Below are 16673 nucleotides of genomic sequence, written 5' to 3' on the forward strand. Positions count from 1 at the left end.
CGAAATCTTCCAAAGGAGCTAACGAAATCGACGTTATGCCATTCCGGACCCATCTTAACACTGCTCCGAGTACAGTCTAATTTCTAAGACTTAAACTCTCCTATAGGGACTAAGTGTCCCAGAACACTCCGAAAATCACGATGAACCATCCCGGAAAATTACAATAACAGAAATAGACACAGAAAAAGTAGTTAATAGGGAATCGAGGCGTAAATTCTCAAAACGACTGGCCAAGTCGTTACAACACCTATACACACAAAGTTGCACCTCTTTTTATAGTTGTCAATGTGACTTTACACATGTCATCCATAACTCCCATTTCTCCACTAAATGGTGGAGTTACATATAACCTTCCACTAAACAGGAAATACAAAATAGGTGTAACTTATCGATCTTGTTACCCTTCTTCAGTTTTCTGAGTTGTGAAGATTATATTGCGTTAGCACTGATATAAAGGCTGAGTTTTTGACATTTTCATTACAACAAGATACATAATATTGACCTCAAATTGGTCCACTACAATATAAAAAGTAACGAATTTTAATTTATTTGTCTATATTAGGTTTGGGAAAAACTAATCACAAAACTAGAAAATTTTGAAAACCAAAAAATCTTGTACACTCATCACACGACACGACATGTTCCTGCATCAAACACCATCGTGTAAAGGTGAGACAATCATCATGGTGTAAATAAATTAATTGACTTTCACCACTTTTGAAATTCTAGGAAATTTTTAGTTTCTACAATGAAAAGGTTCACTTCTGATCATAAGGAATTTCTGTCTTGTTTTATCATTAATATTACAAAATGATTAAATATTTCTCTTCCTTAAATTTGTACTACACTTCAAATGGCTCCTCGGAGGCAAGACTCAATATGTTTAGTCCAAACTCTATATTTATATTAAAAATTTATTAATGTGTATAAAATTTAAACGAAGAATCCGATTACTATCACCTGTGGCATTATCTTAGTATTTACAATCCATAGAATTTAAATTCTGGCTCCATCTCTGCTTGGAGGTCGTTTGAAACAAATCATATATTGAATTTGCCCTTATAAAACAAATCATTGGGCCATTTTAGCCAACAACTGTTATCAGAGCTCAGCTTCAGCTGGATGAGTCTAGCGATGAAAGAACGATGTTGCGGGACTCGGTTTGCTTATCTTACGAGCTTGGAAGCGCGCACACTAAAAAGAAACTAGTTGTGGGTCAGTTTCCATAAGTACTCTAACGATGTGGGTGGCACGGTGAATCTCGAAAATTGACAAGTGAATCGTGGTAATAGACCATGTGGAACTGGATCGAGAGGTTGTTGGATGTGCGAACAAAGTTTCACATTGATAATTGAAATATTAGGAGTCTTCATATCTGGTATAAGGATCTCTTAATGGTGTGATGCCTTTTGGGAAAAACAGTGCGGCTTTGACCCAAAGTGGATAATATCACACCATGTTAAGAGAATTATTGGGCCCTTTTGGCCCAACACAACTTAACGTATAACTTTAGTCCAAATCATGTATTTGTATTAAGAAATTCATTAATATTGTACAAAATTAAATTCAGATTTGATTACTAACACATGTGTCACTTTCTTAGTATTTAGGGTGTGTTTGGTATGAAGGAAAATATTTTCAGGAAAATGTTTCTCAATTTTCTCATGTTTGGTTGGTTTAAATATTTTGTAAAATATTTTCCTTATGATATCATTTTCATCCAATTGGACGAAAATGTTTTCCTTATCCAGAGAAGTGAAAATATTTTCCAAAACTTCATCTTAATCTTCCCTACCCTATTCCACACCCTCACTAACCTACCCCACACCCTCACCAACCTAACCCACACCCACCCACCTAACCCCACCCCATGCCTTCTCTCCAAAAATATTTTTTTCGTCACCACCCACCCTACTACCCCCACCCCATAATTTTTTTTTTTTTGTATTTTTAAATTTTTGTTTTTCGTTTTTCTACACCACCCATCCCTGACACCGCCAACCTGCCTCCTCCCCTGCCCCCACACACACACACACAAAATTGTTTTTACTTTTTTTGTAATTTTCAAATTTCTATTTTTTTTTTCTACCCCCACCCCCCAAATAACTTTTTTATATATATTTTCAATTTAATTTTTTTATCTTTCGATTTACAGATTCAAAATTTTCCGAGTTTCAAAGTTATGGCTTCGGAGGTTTATGTGTTTGGAAGTTTAGGTGTTCAAAATTTTGCGGTTTTAACAGTTTAGCGGTTCGGAAGTTTATGAAATTTATGGGTTCGGAAGGTTGTTGGTTCGAAAGTTTATGGCTTCACTGTTTATTGTATCTAAATTATTTATGAATACTCTTGAGAAAATATTTTTCTTAATTTGCGTACCAAACATCGGAAAATGAATAAGATTAATAAAATATTTTTTTGAAAAACTTTTTCTGTTATACCAAACACACCCTTAGAATCCATAAAAATCAAATTCTGACTAAGGGTGTTTAACGGGTGGGCCGGGCCAGGCTAGGTTGGGATTTTTTGTACCCGTACGGGTTATCGTCCCGGCCGATTACGGTTTGGGGCTTATCGGATTTAACGGGTTCGGATTTATCCGGGTAAAAATTGAACTGTATGGGTTACGGGTTGAGGAGGTCGGGCCGGTTTAGTGTATTTTTTAATTGTTTTTTATATTTTGTATAACTATTGTAAGTTATATTAATATAAAGAATACAAGTAAGATGGAAAAAATTGCACTTATAAATTTCAAGTGCTACATTTATTTCAAAATTCAAAGTTACAAATTGAAAGGTTTACATTTAACAAGTAAATTAACCAAAAAAGAGTAAATTCAAAGGTTTTGCATTGCCTTAGTAAGTTCTTCATAATCAATATGAACTGAGTGACCTTCTTTTGGAGTGTTAAATTCGGATGGGTTACCATGTGTTAATATATCTCCAAGTTCCTCGTCTTCTGGGCTATCAACATCTTCACGTCCTTGATTTCTTCGTTCCGATCTAATCCAATCTCTGAAACATACTAAAACTTCCAAAGCATTGCTTCCCAATGAGTGACGGGTGTCTCCAAGTTGTTGTCTTGCTTGGCTAAATGCACTCTCTGATGCAACAGTTGAAATTGGCACATTCAGCACGTTCCGAGCCATAGTGATGCTTTCCATTCTCATGCCACCATCCCAACGGTGAAAATTTCTTTGTGCGAGACTCTTTTTGCTTCTGCAAGTAGAATTGAAGTTCATCAATGTTCCTGCTACTGGTTTGAGTGTTAGAAAATGTAGAAAAAATATTAAAACTATAAAGGCCTTCTTCATCATCCACAGTAGCAGAAGTGGTACAATGGATAGTGGGATTAATATTGCCTACATTAAGAGCATCATCATCAATTACATTTGCATAATAATTGTATAATTGTTGTAAATATTCATTTAGCTTGTTCATACAAGTATATAAATCTAGGATTTCAGTTGGTCCAATCTCCATATAAGTATATAAAGCATTCATTAATTGGTGACAATCATGCATCTTAATAGAATGATTTAAAATAGCACCAATTAAGTAAATTGGAAGAATTGGAAAGAAATATTTTTTGAATTTTTTTTGCATTTTTTCAACAACATCCCTATATTTTTCTTTCTTCTTAAATTCAAAGAGTAGAAAAGAAATTTCAGCTATATGTACTAAAGCCATAGTAACAGTAGGGTAATATGCTCCAGAAAACTCAACAGTAGTTGTATAAAATTTATGTAAAAATTTAACAACATCATTAATGACCTACCAAGTAGTAGTTGTTAACATACGGTTTGGATCAGTACAATGTGCATTAGCAACTTCAGCTATTGGGAATCTATATTTGTAGCAACATTTTAAAAAATATATATGTATAATTTCATCTAGTAACAATTTCGTCTGGCATGAATCTGGGTTTAAGATTATACCGGACATACTTATTCTTAAATTCCTTTATTCTAGATTGTCTATTATTTCCTTAAATAACACAAACTGCTCTTCTAACATGAGTAATCTCAGTTGAAAATAAATCAAGGCCACTTTTAACAATTAAATTATAAACATGACATGCACACCTAACATGAAAAATTTCATCAAGAGGTGGTTGCAAATGCAGTTTTAATATTGAAATTGCGGCATTATTGTTAGAAGCATTATCAAAAGATATATACAATACTTTTTGCTTGAGATTATAAAATTCAACAACTTCACAAATAGCACTACTTATAAACGCAACAGTATGACCCTGATCTTCGTCATATCTAAAAGCGATATACGTTTTTGCATACAAATAGTATCATCTATCCAATGACATGTAATTGTCAAATAATCATTTTCATTTACAGCATGACCAATATCAGAAGTTAGACAAACTCTACAAGGAAGGTGGCTAAACAAATAATGTATGTATGTTTCATATTGTCCATGAAGTCTAAAGATATCAGCTCTACAAGTACTTCTAGGGATACCTTTAAATAAAGGATTGTAAATCCTTTGAATATACATAATAAAATATGATGAAGAAGCAAAAGAAAAAGGTAGACAACCAAAAGCAATCATTTTTGCTAACTCATCACGGTCCTTCATTTTATCATATTTCACAAGACCACCAGTAGTAGGGTTTAGAGTTGATTGATTTCCATCTCCATCAGATCCCCATTCTATAGGATGCTCAATTCTCATATGTCTACTAAGTATCCCAGTCCCCCCTAATTGACCCCCAGTCTTATGTTTAAAAGTATCATTACAAAGTTTACATTTAACTCTATCAGTACCTTCTATTTCCTCAAAGAATTTCCAAACCTTACTTCTTTTTCTACGATTACTAGTCGGGGCCACATGTGGTCTACTACTAGCAACACAACTACCACCCCCTGCTAGCAGCTCCAACACTACTAGGTGTAAGTGATATCTCATCTTCCATTTCTAATTCATTATCATCTCTACCAAAATCTTCTTGCAATTGTTCATAATCTATATTATTATCAGGTAATGTTTCAGAAATATTTGGAGAGGTATTTAAATTACTACCAGATGCTGAACTTGAAGTACTACCTCTTTTTTTATTTTTCCGATTAGTAACCTTGTTACAAACTCTTTTTGCAGCATTAAACATATTGTAAAAATTTAACTACTAGCAACAAAATAAATAAATATGCAAATAAAATATTAAATAAGAGAAAGAGTTGGAGGGAGTGCACCGAATTCGGCAATAAATTGAGCACTTGATGATTTCACAACTCCAATATTACCACGAAGAAACGTCAATTGTTCCAATTTTGAAGTTCAATTGTTCAAACTTCAAAAAATAAATACTTTGATAAATTAAATTCTAAAAAAAATAGTCAAATAGTTGATTGCACTTTAATAGGTGAAGAATGAAGATTGAAGAATGAGAGAATATGAGAATTGAGAGATGAGTGAAAAAATGAGGAAGGAGGGTGGGGGGGTATTTATAGATTTTGAAAGGGGGGTTAATTTAAAAAAAAAAAACCAAAATTGGGCTATTTGTGCAATTCACCCCTGGGGCAACGGCCATTTTCTGAAATGGACCGTTGCCAACGGTCAGATCTGGCCCAAATTTTTTTTAATTTTTTTTTTACCGTTAAATCGTGCCGGTTAACCGCTTTACGAACACTCACCTAACGGGTTGGACCGGTCCGGATAACCGGTATCCCAAACGTAAATGGAGCAACTCGCGCGTCACCACTAACCCAGCCCAACCCAGCCCCCTTTAACCGGTCCGGGCCGGTTCTGGTTTTAACAGTCTGGGCCGGTCCGGAACCGGGCTGATCTGGCCCGTTTAACACCCTTAATTCTGACTCCATATCAGCTCGGAGTTCGTTTGAAACAAATCATATATTGAATCTGCCCTTATAAAAGTAGTTCAGTTCCCTCTTAGATATCACTCAAAATTCTTCGCCAGAGATAACATATTCCTCAGTCCTTTCTCTGCTTCTTAATTTGTTCAGTAAGCAAAATTCACTTCTCAATTCTCATGGCGGCAATATATAGGCAGTACTGTTTGGTAATCTGGTCTTGTTTAAATCACTCCTATTAGATTAAATTAAATACCATTATTTGTTGATATATAAAAAATGAACAATTAATATCCAATTTCTTAACATACAGTTCTCAATCTTTTTTTTTTTTTTTGGGTCAATAGTTTGTGTGTTGAGTCTTTGCCGAACAGAAGCACTCCAAACACTCCTTGTCAATCTCGCCATTCTTGAAAGTGCTGTGGAAAAAGGAGCAGGTGAAAATTATAACTTTCTTAACTTTGAAATATCTTGTAATTATATTAATTAGATAAATTAAATTTTCTTATATTATGTTATTTAAAAATTAGGTTTCTTAAGTTATCGTAGGATTTATATATATAAAAAAATACTAATTATACTTTTTATGTTACTCAAATACGTCAGTTTGCTTGGATGGAAATGCACCAGCATTCCTTTTTCACAAGGGAACTGGCGTTCAGTATTGGCTTATTCACCTTGAGGTTAATTATTGTACTAGTAATATTTTTATTTTCCAATTTTTCTACTTTAATTTTTCTCATCTCAAACTGTAAATTTTTGTTAGGGAGGTAGATGGTGTTCTACTGTTTCAGAATGCCTTGAGGTGTTCTAATGACTCAAATTGGATCTTCAAAACACATGCCTACTCAAGGTTCTTTAACTGAAGTTCTAAGCAACGACCCTGAATTGAAGCCATTGTATTGCCTCGGGGGGCGGCCTAAGGGTAAGACAAATGAAGTCATTGCCTTAGGCACCCAAAACATTAAGGGGTCGTTTGGTAGGGTGCATAAGAATAATGTTGAATATGGTGTATTAGTAATGCTGATATTAGTTATGCTTGCATTACTTATGCTGGTATTAGTTATGCTGACATATTTCTTATCCATTGTTTGGTTTGATGTATTAAAGTATTGCACAATTTCTAAAAGAATTATTTGTTTACAAAAATGCCCTCAAATCTAGTCCACACTCTAACTTTTTAAAAGAAAAATATGTCGAGAAATATTTTTATATGAAAAAGTTTTAAAAAAATTATTTTATTTGTCTACCTATGTTGTAAAATAAAATTAAATTGTTATTTATAAAAAGGAAATATGCTAAGTATTTATTTATTTACTAGGGATATAATTTTATTTCTCACTATTTGGATTATTTTGAACTTGCATTAATATACTAACTAGTATATTTTAATAAAACATAAATTTTGAAGGACAATTTTGTCTTTTCACTAAGCTAATGCATGCATTAAAATCCATTGCATTGCTAACATCATTGTTTTCTATGCATTAGTTATGCATAGGATAATACCAAATAGGATGTATAACTAATGTCTGCATAACTAATGCATAGGTTCAAAATGTCTACCAAACAATGTATTATTAATACACAAAGCTAATGCATGCATTACTTTATCTAATGCATCCTACCAAACGACCCCTAAGAGCCATAAATGTAGTGGGGCACAAGTTTCAAAAGTTGACATATAATCACTGTGCCGCCTCTATCTTCTTCCACTTAATTAATGTCATATTATTATTTATGATAGATTTTCAAACCATGACGTGTACCTAATTCATACATCACGCGTTGTACATTTACCACTAGGCCAAAGTCCTAAAGTTTGCTCTGTATCTAATTATTATATGAATTTTACAATAAAAATTTAAAGGCCTTTTAATATGTTTTGGCTTTAGGCCACAAAATCCGTTAAGCGCCCCCTGATTGCCGTTTAGAAAAATAAACAAAAATCCGACCGACTATTTATATAAAAATCTTCTTTTGTAATTTACCAATTTATTATGAAACATGCAGAAATTCTATTGCTGGTAAACCGGAGATTAAAGATCTGTACGAGAGAGTTATTGCATTGCATGTAAGAATAATCATTTAAGTAGTTTTAATTTTCAATTATTAAAATTCCATTATAGGACCTTAATTCTTGATTCTTTTGAAATTTAGGGGTCTACTAAGAACCTGCCATCATATCTTGCACCTCCAATTCCGAGTCAAGTTTGGTAAGATATTTTTTTTAATGTCTTTTGGTAAGAAAATTGGCCATTTTATCACATGATATTTTTCATATAGCAAACTCTTTGATAATAAATGTGCAGTGCTTCTTCCCTCAGTATGTAGCACGATATATTCAAACACCACTTTTCATTATTAATTCCGCCTATGATTCCTGGCAGATAATAAAAATAATATTATGTTATAAGATTTCCAACTTTAATATATACTGCTTGTTTGTCGCCCCCCCCCCCCCCACACAACCCCCAAACTTTTTTAACGCTATAAAGCATTATTAATTGTTTTATCTTTTGATTCTTGAAACTTAGGTGAATAATAGTTTTGTTCCCAAGGATGCTGACCCTCAAGGAATTTGGGATAATTGCAAGAAAAATATAACTAAATGCTCACCTAGTCAACTCAATATTATTCATGGTGAGGGGGTTCTCTTTTTAATATTTCTGATACATATAGAATATGTATTTAAAAGTTATCTATTTATTTATTTCAGATTTTAGGTTGAAGTTTTTGATGGCACTAAAGGAATTAGGAGGGAGTTCATCTATAGGATATTTTATAATCTCCTGCCATTCCCACAATATCATAGAAAGACAAGCCTATTGGTTCTACAATAACTCTCCAACATTATGTAACAAGGTCTTTTTCTATTTTATTTTATTTTCTTCCAATTTTTTCTATTTACAGTACTGTTTATATATCACTTATGAGACTAACTAACTCATTGTTGCAGCGAATTGCCACAGCTGTTGGAGAATGGTTCTTTGAGGAGAGTGTATTTCAGAACACAGATTGCCCTTACCCTTGTGGCCAAAAATTCTGCCACTAATTAGGTTGTTCTATTATATAAATTACCTTAATTTGTTGTTCAACATAAAATTTACCATATATGTTATATGAATATTATAAGTCTACTTCTCTCTTTCAGAATGCATTTCTTTTTGTAAAATACCTCTTTGCCTAGTATCACACGGTTGGTTAGACAATTCTATTGATTTCTTTTCGGTGGAAAACGTAGGGGTCTTACCCTAGGATAATCTGTAGTTGAGTGCAAAATACACCTAACTATATCACTCCGTTTTAATTTAGATGACATATCTTGCTTATCGGGAGTCAAACTGTGTGAATTTTGACCATCATTTTAATTTATTTTTTTTATCACATTAACATGAGAAAAGCTGCAACTTATAGTACTATCGTTTTGAATATCTAAAAATTAATTTTAAAATACTGAATTGAACTAATCCTGTTTAGCTTCAAAGTCTAATCAAATTGACTCTCGATAAGCGAAACCGTCATCTAAATTAAAACAGAGGGAACAGTGGGTGGATGCATATTGGAGTAAAATCTTAAAGGAAACAGTACAGAATGTATCAATACCAGTATGTAATTTTACATATTAGGAGGCTGAATTTTTTATTTTTTTTGTTAAATTGAAATACTAAGCATCAGGATCTGGTGAGCATGGATACAAAAATTCACCTCTTTTACATTTCTCCTCAATAATGCTTTGATTAAGTGTCTCTGCGTCGTAGAAATTCATAATAGTTGTCCACGCATTCTAGATAACAAGCTAATTCCCTTATTGCTTTAGGAGTTTTACAATTTATCAACTCTTTAGGAAATAATACAGAGACCAAAACGAATATTTGCAATAGCACCGTAATTCGCTTGCGACACATCTTTCTGAGTGTATTTCCTGTGGGGAAAAAAGAAGTTGCATTTAACATAAAAAGCAATTCTCAAAAGTAAACAAAAAGAATGACGTAAAAAGTATTTAATTTGAAGATGATGATGATGATGATACACAGAAGAAGATTTTCATTTACTAGCATTTGTCTCCTAAAATAAATAAAAACATTTACACATGTTGAAAAAAAATAGGGAACCTACAGAGGCAGAGCTGGTCTGTTAGATGTGGGTTCGGCTGAACTTGTCACTTTTATTTAAATATATATAAATATTTAATTCCTAACCTGATATTTAAGACGAGTAATAGGTTATATGGCAAATTCAAAACCCATAAACTTCAAATCCTGGCCATGTCTTTGAGAACCTATTAAATAGACACAGCGAGAAACTTACGAACACTTTAAAGGAAAAAGAATTTGGAAGAAAGTTTACAGTATAGTACTACGATTGACTAAAATTGACCTATGCAATGGATAGGCTCTAGTTTGTAAAGTTTAATCATATTTATGTGAAATAATTAAAGGGTTATTAAATAGATGTTAGAAATATGTAACGCATAGTCCCAGTGTATTTAACTTTTTCAGGGGTTATGTAAAGTTTGTGTTTGACTTTAATAAGTCATTTACAAAAAGAATCTAGCGGTGCGTGCGTTGAATTACCAGTGTACCATTATATTTTCTTTCTTATTTATGTACAAAAAGTCTAGTTAATTTAAGTTACTTTATTTAATTAATCTGATTTATTTAGTTTGGATGAGCATATGTGATATTCAAGGGCGGAGCTATGTGTGATCAACTGAACACGCTTCGCTGTAAAATTATACTGTGTATAGGATCGAATATAACTTGTTATTAATAATTAAAAAAAGACTTTGAACACCCTTGCATAGTCCACTAGCAAAGGTTGTTCAAAATTTTAATACCTTTATTAAATTTTCTGGCTTTACCACTGATAGTATTTCATACTTGAGTGCAGTGAAAATATTACTTTTTCAGTAGTAATTAATGGCGTTATATTAAAAAACTAAATATTTTAATCAATGCTAAGATGACTTGTACTCCTATTAGAAATGAATATTTGTTAAGAAATGTAGCTCAAAGTAACAATATAAAACAAGAAGATAAGTAATAGAATAAGAGATAACTACTTTCTTATTTATCAAGTGTTCAAGTGTGTCCTATATATCACATTTCATGACTCGATTTATACTATTACATAGAAGGTTATAAAAGGATTATCTTAAACAGGACATTAATAATTGAGATCATGGGGAAGATCATGAGGAGGAGTTAGGGAGGAGTGAGAGTTACAATCATAATAGTGATGAGTAGTGGGAGGTTATTTACATCATAGGTTAAAGTAGTGGGAGCAGTGGACATCTACATTTACTAATAGTTTTACAACACTCCCAAAAATAGATAATATATCTCATTAAAATCATTGCTATATTTTTTGCAAATAATTTTTAAAATATTTTGAATTGCTAACTATTATGACTTATACAATCAAACCTCTCTATAACACCATTCAATATAAAAGCCAAGGTTTTCTTAGAACAGATTTTTAAGTTATATTTTCTATAACAGTTTTTTACCTATAACAACATCAACCATATTTATAGTGCAACGCTCTTTGTAAAATTATCCCTCTATAACAGCTATATAAAATCTTTAAGATTACTAATAACAATTCTAAAAATATGCACACAATTTTTTCCATTGAACAAAGTTTCTATCTTGCATAAGACACAAAATTTGAAGATCTGCACATGATATATTTTTCATTGGATACCTTTTTGCTGAAAATTTCGACATGAATCTTCGTCAATTCAAGCGTTATGCCGGTAGTAAGAGAATGAAATCTACGAAACAGCTACAATTACAAAGTTCTTCCATCAATCTTGAAAGAAGTTATTTTACTAGTTGCGTTAATTTAAAATGTGTGTCTTAGAGTTTAAATCTTTGTATTTTTAGTTAATGAATTTATTATTTATTAGCTTACTTCAATATATACCTAGTGAAATATGCTTATCTTTTGAGATTTTTAAAATGGAAGAATTTTCTTATATTTTATATGTAACATTAAAAAAGAAAAATAGTTGAGTTTTGGATAAGTTTTGTCTATAATAGCAAAAAATATTTAAACGTCAAATATTGTTATAGGTATATAACAGCCATTTGTTATAAAAGTCAAAAAATCTCGAAACAAATGGCGCTGTTATAGAGAGGTTTGACTGTAGTACTTTATAGAGAGGTTTGACTGTAGTACTTTTTAGGTAATTTTTAAATATGTAACTTTTATTTCAAAATATTTAGAGAAGCTTTGTCTGAATTCACACAAAAAATTAGTCAATTATTAACTTTCCAAAAATGTTCAAACAAATTGAAACTGGAAAAGTACATTATTATACTTCATAGGATTCATTTATTCCTGAGATTATCAAGCTAACAAAACCAGAACAAAATCGTCTTTAAAGCAGTGAATCCATTATCCATATACTTCTTTCCTCAAGCATCTTTAAAATGGATTATGTTTAATCCAAAAAATTAAAGCAGTGATTTGTATGCTGATAAACAAGGTTGTATTCTTACATTTCAAAAGCATCCATACAGCTAAACTTTCTTTTTCCTGTTTCTGCAAGTCTGACTCATTAGTCGTCAAGGGACAAATACAAATTAAATTTCAACGCACCTATTAGTTTAGTCATCAAGAAATTTCAAAATTTTCACATAATTAAATTAAACTTGAAGAAAAAAAAAACAATTGCATATACAAGAAGAGAAGACTCAAGAGTAATGGGCACCATATTGGGAGAGTATGATAAACGACATTAATCCCGACACATCAAAATCATAGTCAAATAGTCAAGATCATTAAGACATACAAGATTTCAAGATAATCGTTATGCTTTTATAATAATCTGATCTTCATAAATTATATATATATTGTTCACTAAATTCAATGTTGAAATTTATGTAAAATTGGGTTAGATAGTACTTTTGAGGGAAACCTTATTTTAAGTATTTTTAATACTTTCTCAAATCTGACGACGTTGGGAGAAACAAAGAGTCACATGCATGGCCATAAATTTCTTTGGCATGCAAAGCTTAAATCTGCTCCAAAATTAGAAAGAGAGGGTCACATAGGCAAACATATTTTTAGTAACCGAGTTATGACGATTTGTCCTAAAATACCAGAAATCTGCTCCAAAGTTGTCTATTATAAGCCTATATAACTTATAAGGAAAACTCCATTAAATTATATCTGTATTAATTTGCATGCTTTACGTTCTATTATGGGGAAAAAGGGGATCAAAATGCTGCTAGAAGTTTTATCTTAAGGTATATATAGAATTAACATGCAAAACATAACGGTACCAATTTAATTTTCTGCTTCAAAATTAGAAAGCAAGGGTCACATATAAAAAACATTTTTAGTAACCAAGTTAAAGAAGATTTGCCCTATATTTCGTTTATAATTAAGCAGTTCAAATATAAAGAATGTGGGGACCAATTTAATTAATTGGCTGTGAATTTATAATTGTACTCACATGCAGCGACTAACCTAATATAGGATACCATTTAATAAAAGCTGGCAGCTAAATTTAGTTCTATTACAAAGACTTACTGGTTGATGTTATGCTCACAGTGCCTATAAAAATGCTCTAAATCTTACGCTCAAAATCATTAACAGTTCCTTTCTTCTTCATTACAACTTTTGAAGCTCTAATATATTGTTCAACTTTTTCTGCTATTGAGAGAGACAAAAACAAATATCCACATAGAGAAACTTCTTTTTTCTGTTTTTTCAAGTTTAACTCAGCGATGGCAGCCGTATATGTGGTGCTTGGTAATCTTGCTTTTTTTTTTTCCCGCACTATTTGGCTGAAAAATGCCAGTTTTTCCACTGATGTATAATATATTAATTAGTCTTTTCTTTTTTGTTATTAAAGTTCCATAGAAATTTTAAGAATGGAAAACTTGTCCTACCAAAACTTTCAAATGGACATGGCTATTACGCAAAAGATAAATGGAATTCAACGTATATATTTTAAGTATATTGACACCTTTTATAATTTTAATTTATTACTAACATTTAGACATTATCTGTGTTTTAGTTTCTTTACTGTTTATTTGGACGACAACTGAAGCGAACCTCATTGTCTATACAACGTTCCTAGAGAGTGCAATTGCAAAAGGAGCAGGTGATGAGTTTTTTTATAGAACAACTCCCTCATTTATATTTATCAATTTTCTTAACTTTTGTAGTCTGGAAGAATTATCTTAATTTGGTTAATGTTGTTTGTTTCATATAGTATGCTTAGATGGAAGTGCTCCCGCATTCAACTTTCATCCAGGAACTGGCTCGGGGGTTTATAACTGGCTTATTCAACTTCAAGTAATAAATTTATATTTTTCTATTTTGGTTAATGTTTGTATTTTTGTTAAAAAAATTTACTCATCTTCAACTTTGAATTTCTAAGGGCGGAGGGTGGTGTGACTCTGCTTCTGACTGCCAAGATCGTGCTACTAATGGGTATGGAACTTCGAAAAATATATCTAAGATTGGTTATTTTATGGGAGTTCTAAGCAACGATTCTCAACTTAACCCAGGTAGTTATATGCATAATGTAGTTACCATTTCTTTTTTACTCTTTACTTCTGTATGATATTGCGGTATTCATAACTCTTTAAGTCAACAAATATTTAGACTTCTACAACTGGAATCGGATCAAGGTTAGATATTGTGATGGGTCATCATATACCGGAGATATTGAAGAAGTTGACCCCGTAAGTTAGCTATCTTCTTATAGTACTTTGGAATTTGTATTGATGTAATTTTTCTAATTAGAAGTACCAAAAAATTTCAGGCTACTAATCTTCACTTCAGAGGTGCAAGAATATTCAAAGCAATCATGGATGAATTATTATATCATAAAGGGATGATATATGCTGAAAATGTACGTCCCATTTCCCCCTCATATATAGTCCTCTTAATTAAGTTTATGGCAAAAAATATAAGAAATTTTTAAACTTTGATGACAGGCGATTCTTAGTGGAACTTCAGCAGGAGGGTTGGGTGCAATCCTACATTGTGATAAATTCAGACTTTTTTTCTCCTTGACTGCTAGAGTCAAATGCATCTCTGATGCTGGTTTCTTTATTAATGCGTAAGTTCATGAATCAGAGAAAAATTTCAAAAGTGTGTTTCTCTTTTTGACAAATTATTGTATTGCAGAAAAACTATAACTGATGAGCCCCACATTAAAGAGTATTTCAAGAGAGTTGTTGCTTTGCATGTAAGAACCATCATTTAGTAAATTGTTTCTCTTTTATTAATATTCTTTATTGCTTTTTATAAAACATTATTGACTCTCTTTTGGGGTGTACTTTAGGGATCTGCCAAGAACCTACCACTCTCTTGCACATTCTTGAGCTTAGACCCAAGTTTGGTAAGATCAATTTTATTTATTTATTTATGGACCAACATGATCATTCTAACTAATAAGTATACAATCCAATGATGTGGCAGTGCTTCTTCCCTCAGTATGCAGCACAACATATTTGCACACCACTTTTCATCATCAATTCGGCCTATGATTCTTGGCAGGTTTGAAAATCAATTTCTATGATTAATTAATTGCTTTCATGTATGCTACTATTACTTTATTTCTTTAGCTTCCCTTCAAATTCTAAATGGTTTTGCATTTTGATTCTTGAAAATTAGATAAACAACAGTTTGGTTCCTCAAGAAGCCGACCCTCGACATGTTTGGGATTTTTGCAAGGGAAATATAAATAATTGCTCATTAAGTCAAATCCAAACTCTCCAAGGTATGTATACTGGCCAGTTTTTATTTTATTTTTTATTTTTTATTTTTTATTTTTTTAAATCCGATTCATGTGACACTCCTCTCTCTAACTTGCTTTTGAGTATTTTGTTTCAGATTTTAGGCTGACATTTTTGGAGGCATTAAACGAACTAGGACCAAGTACGTCAAGAGGATATTTCATTTCCTCTTGTCATTCCCACAAAGGCATTGAAGCACAAGCCTATTGGTCCTACAACAACTCTCCAACATTAGCTAACAAGGTCACTTTTGTTTTTCTTTTTTCTTTTTTTCCATTGTATAATTTTCAGTTTTATTTCCTGTGTTGTTATTTGACGATAACTCATTGTTACACAGACAATTGCTGAAGCTGTTGGAGACTGGTTTTTTGATAGGAGTGGGTTTCAAGAGGTTTATTGCCCTTATCCTTGTGGCAAATCTTGCCATTAGAGTTGCTCTTGCATGTTGTAATACGTAGTACTATTTCAGTATCTTAGTTGTTGTTAGCCAACTTACTCCTGTAATTGCTTAAGATTGGTCGTCCAACTTAATATATCATCTCAGTTTAGAATTAATGTTTATTTTGTTTTCACTTCAACAGATTTTAAGCCCTTATATGAATGATGAAAACGTCGAATAAAAGCCATCTCGGGCAAGAATCTGATTATGACTCAAGGAGAAATGCGAGTTAAATTCTTACGTCTGGCCACGGATGAGATTGACTCCAACTCTTGACTCTTGCAATCAACTATAAATTTGATTATGATATTTAGTGTAAGCAATTAATGTAACAAAATATTGACCCCGTTCACTTTTACTTGTTCACTTTTGACTTTGAATTCCCATTAAAAAAAGATAAATGAAGTAATTATTTTACAATTTTACCCATAATAATGATAGCATTTTTAAAAGTTTTGGAAAATGAGTAGTTATAAGGATAAAACAGAAAATTGTCTTTCTCTTAATTTAGCATAGTGGACAAGTAAAAGTGGAAATATAATTTTAGTATAGTGAAAGAACCAAACGTGATTGAACCGAGAGAATAACTCAGATAATTAAATGGGCATTGGATTACCTATACTCCCTCCGGTCCAAAATAAGT

General features: G+C 32.0%; 1 protein-coding gene and 1 long non-coding RNA gene across 4 annotated transcripts; both read left to right on the forward strand.

Moving 5' to 3' along the window:
- The first annotated feature begins 5934 nt into the window (after nt 1-5934).
- On the forward strand, nt 5935-8904 carry LOC104226657 (uncharacterized). 2 transcript variants are annotated; one of them, XR_710890.2, is made up of 9 exons: nt 5935-6033; nt 6172-6261; nt 6431-6507; nt 6591-6749; nt 7838-7898; nt 7985-8040; nt 8362-8467; nt 8544-8689; nt 8784-8904. It is a non-coding gene; the product is annotated as an uncharacterized lncRNA (long non-coding RNA). The 2 variants fall into 2 exon arrangements; XR_011404575.1 differs by lacking the exon at nt 6431-6507.
- A 4529-nt stretch (nt 8905-13433) lies between these two features.
- Nucleotides 13434-16382, forward strand: LOC104226656 (pectin acetylesterase 8-like). 2 transcript variants are annotated; one of them, XM_070165265.1, is made up of 14 exons: nt 13466-13591; nt 13860-13946; nt 14058-14140; nt 14226-14355; nt 14453-14532; nt 14613-14702; nt 14788-14912; nt 14981-15041; nt 15138-15194; nt 15275-15352; nt 15470-15575; nt 15689-15834; nt 15929-15982; nt 16173-16382. In XM_070165265.1, exons 1-14 carry the CDS (start codon nt 13567-13569, stop codon nt 16209-16211), a joined length of 1161 nt encoding a protein of 386 aa, XP_070021366.1. In that variant the 5' UTR covers nt 13466-13566; the 3' UTR covers nt 16212-16382. The 2 variants fall into 2 exon arrangements, with proteins under 2 accessions (XP_009776988.1, XP_070021366.1); XM_009778686.2 differs by lacking the exon at nt 16173-16382 and having other exon boundaries at nt 13434-13591; nt 15929-16152.
- Nucleotides 16383-16673: the final 291 nt, after the last annotated feature.

This window comes from Nicotiana sylvestris, chromosome 12, assembly GCF_000393655.2.
Source record: "Nicotiana sylvestris chromosome 12, ASM39365v2, whole genome shotgun sequence".
NCBI lineage: Eukaryota > Viridiplantae > Streptophyta > Magnoliopsida > Solanales > Solanaceae > Nicotiana > Nicotiana sylvestris.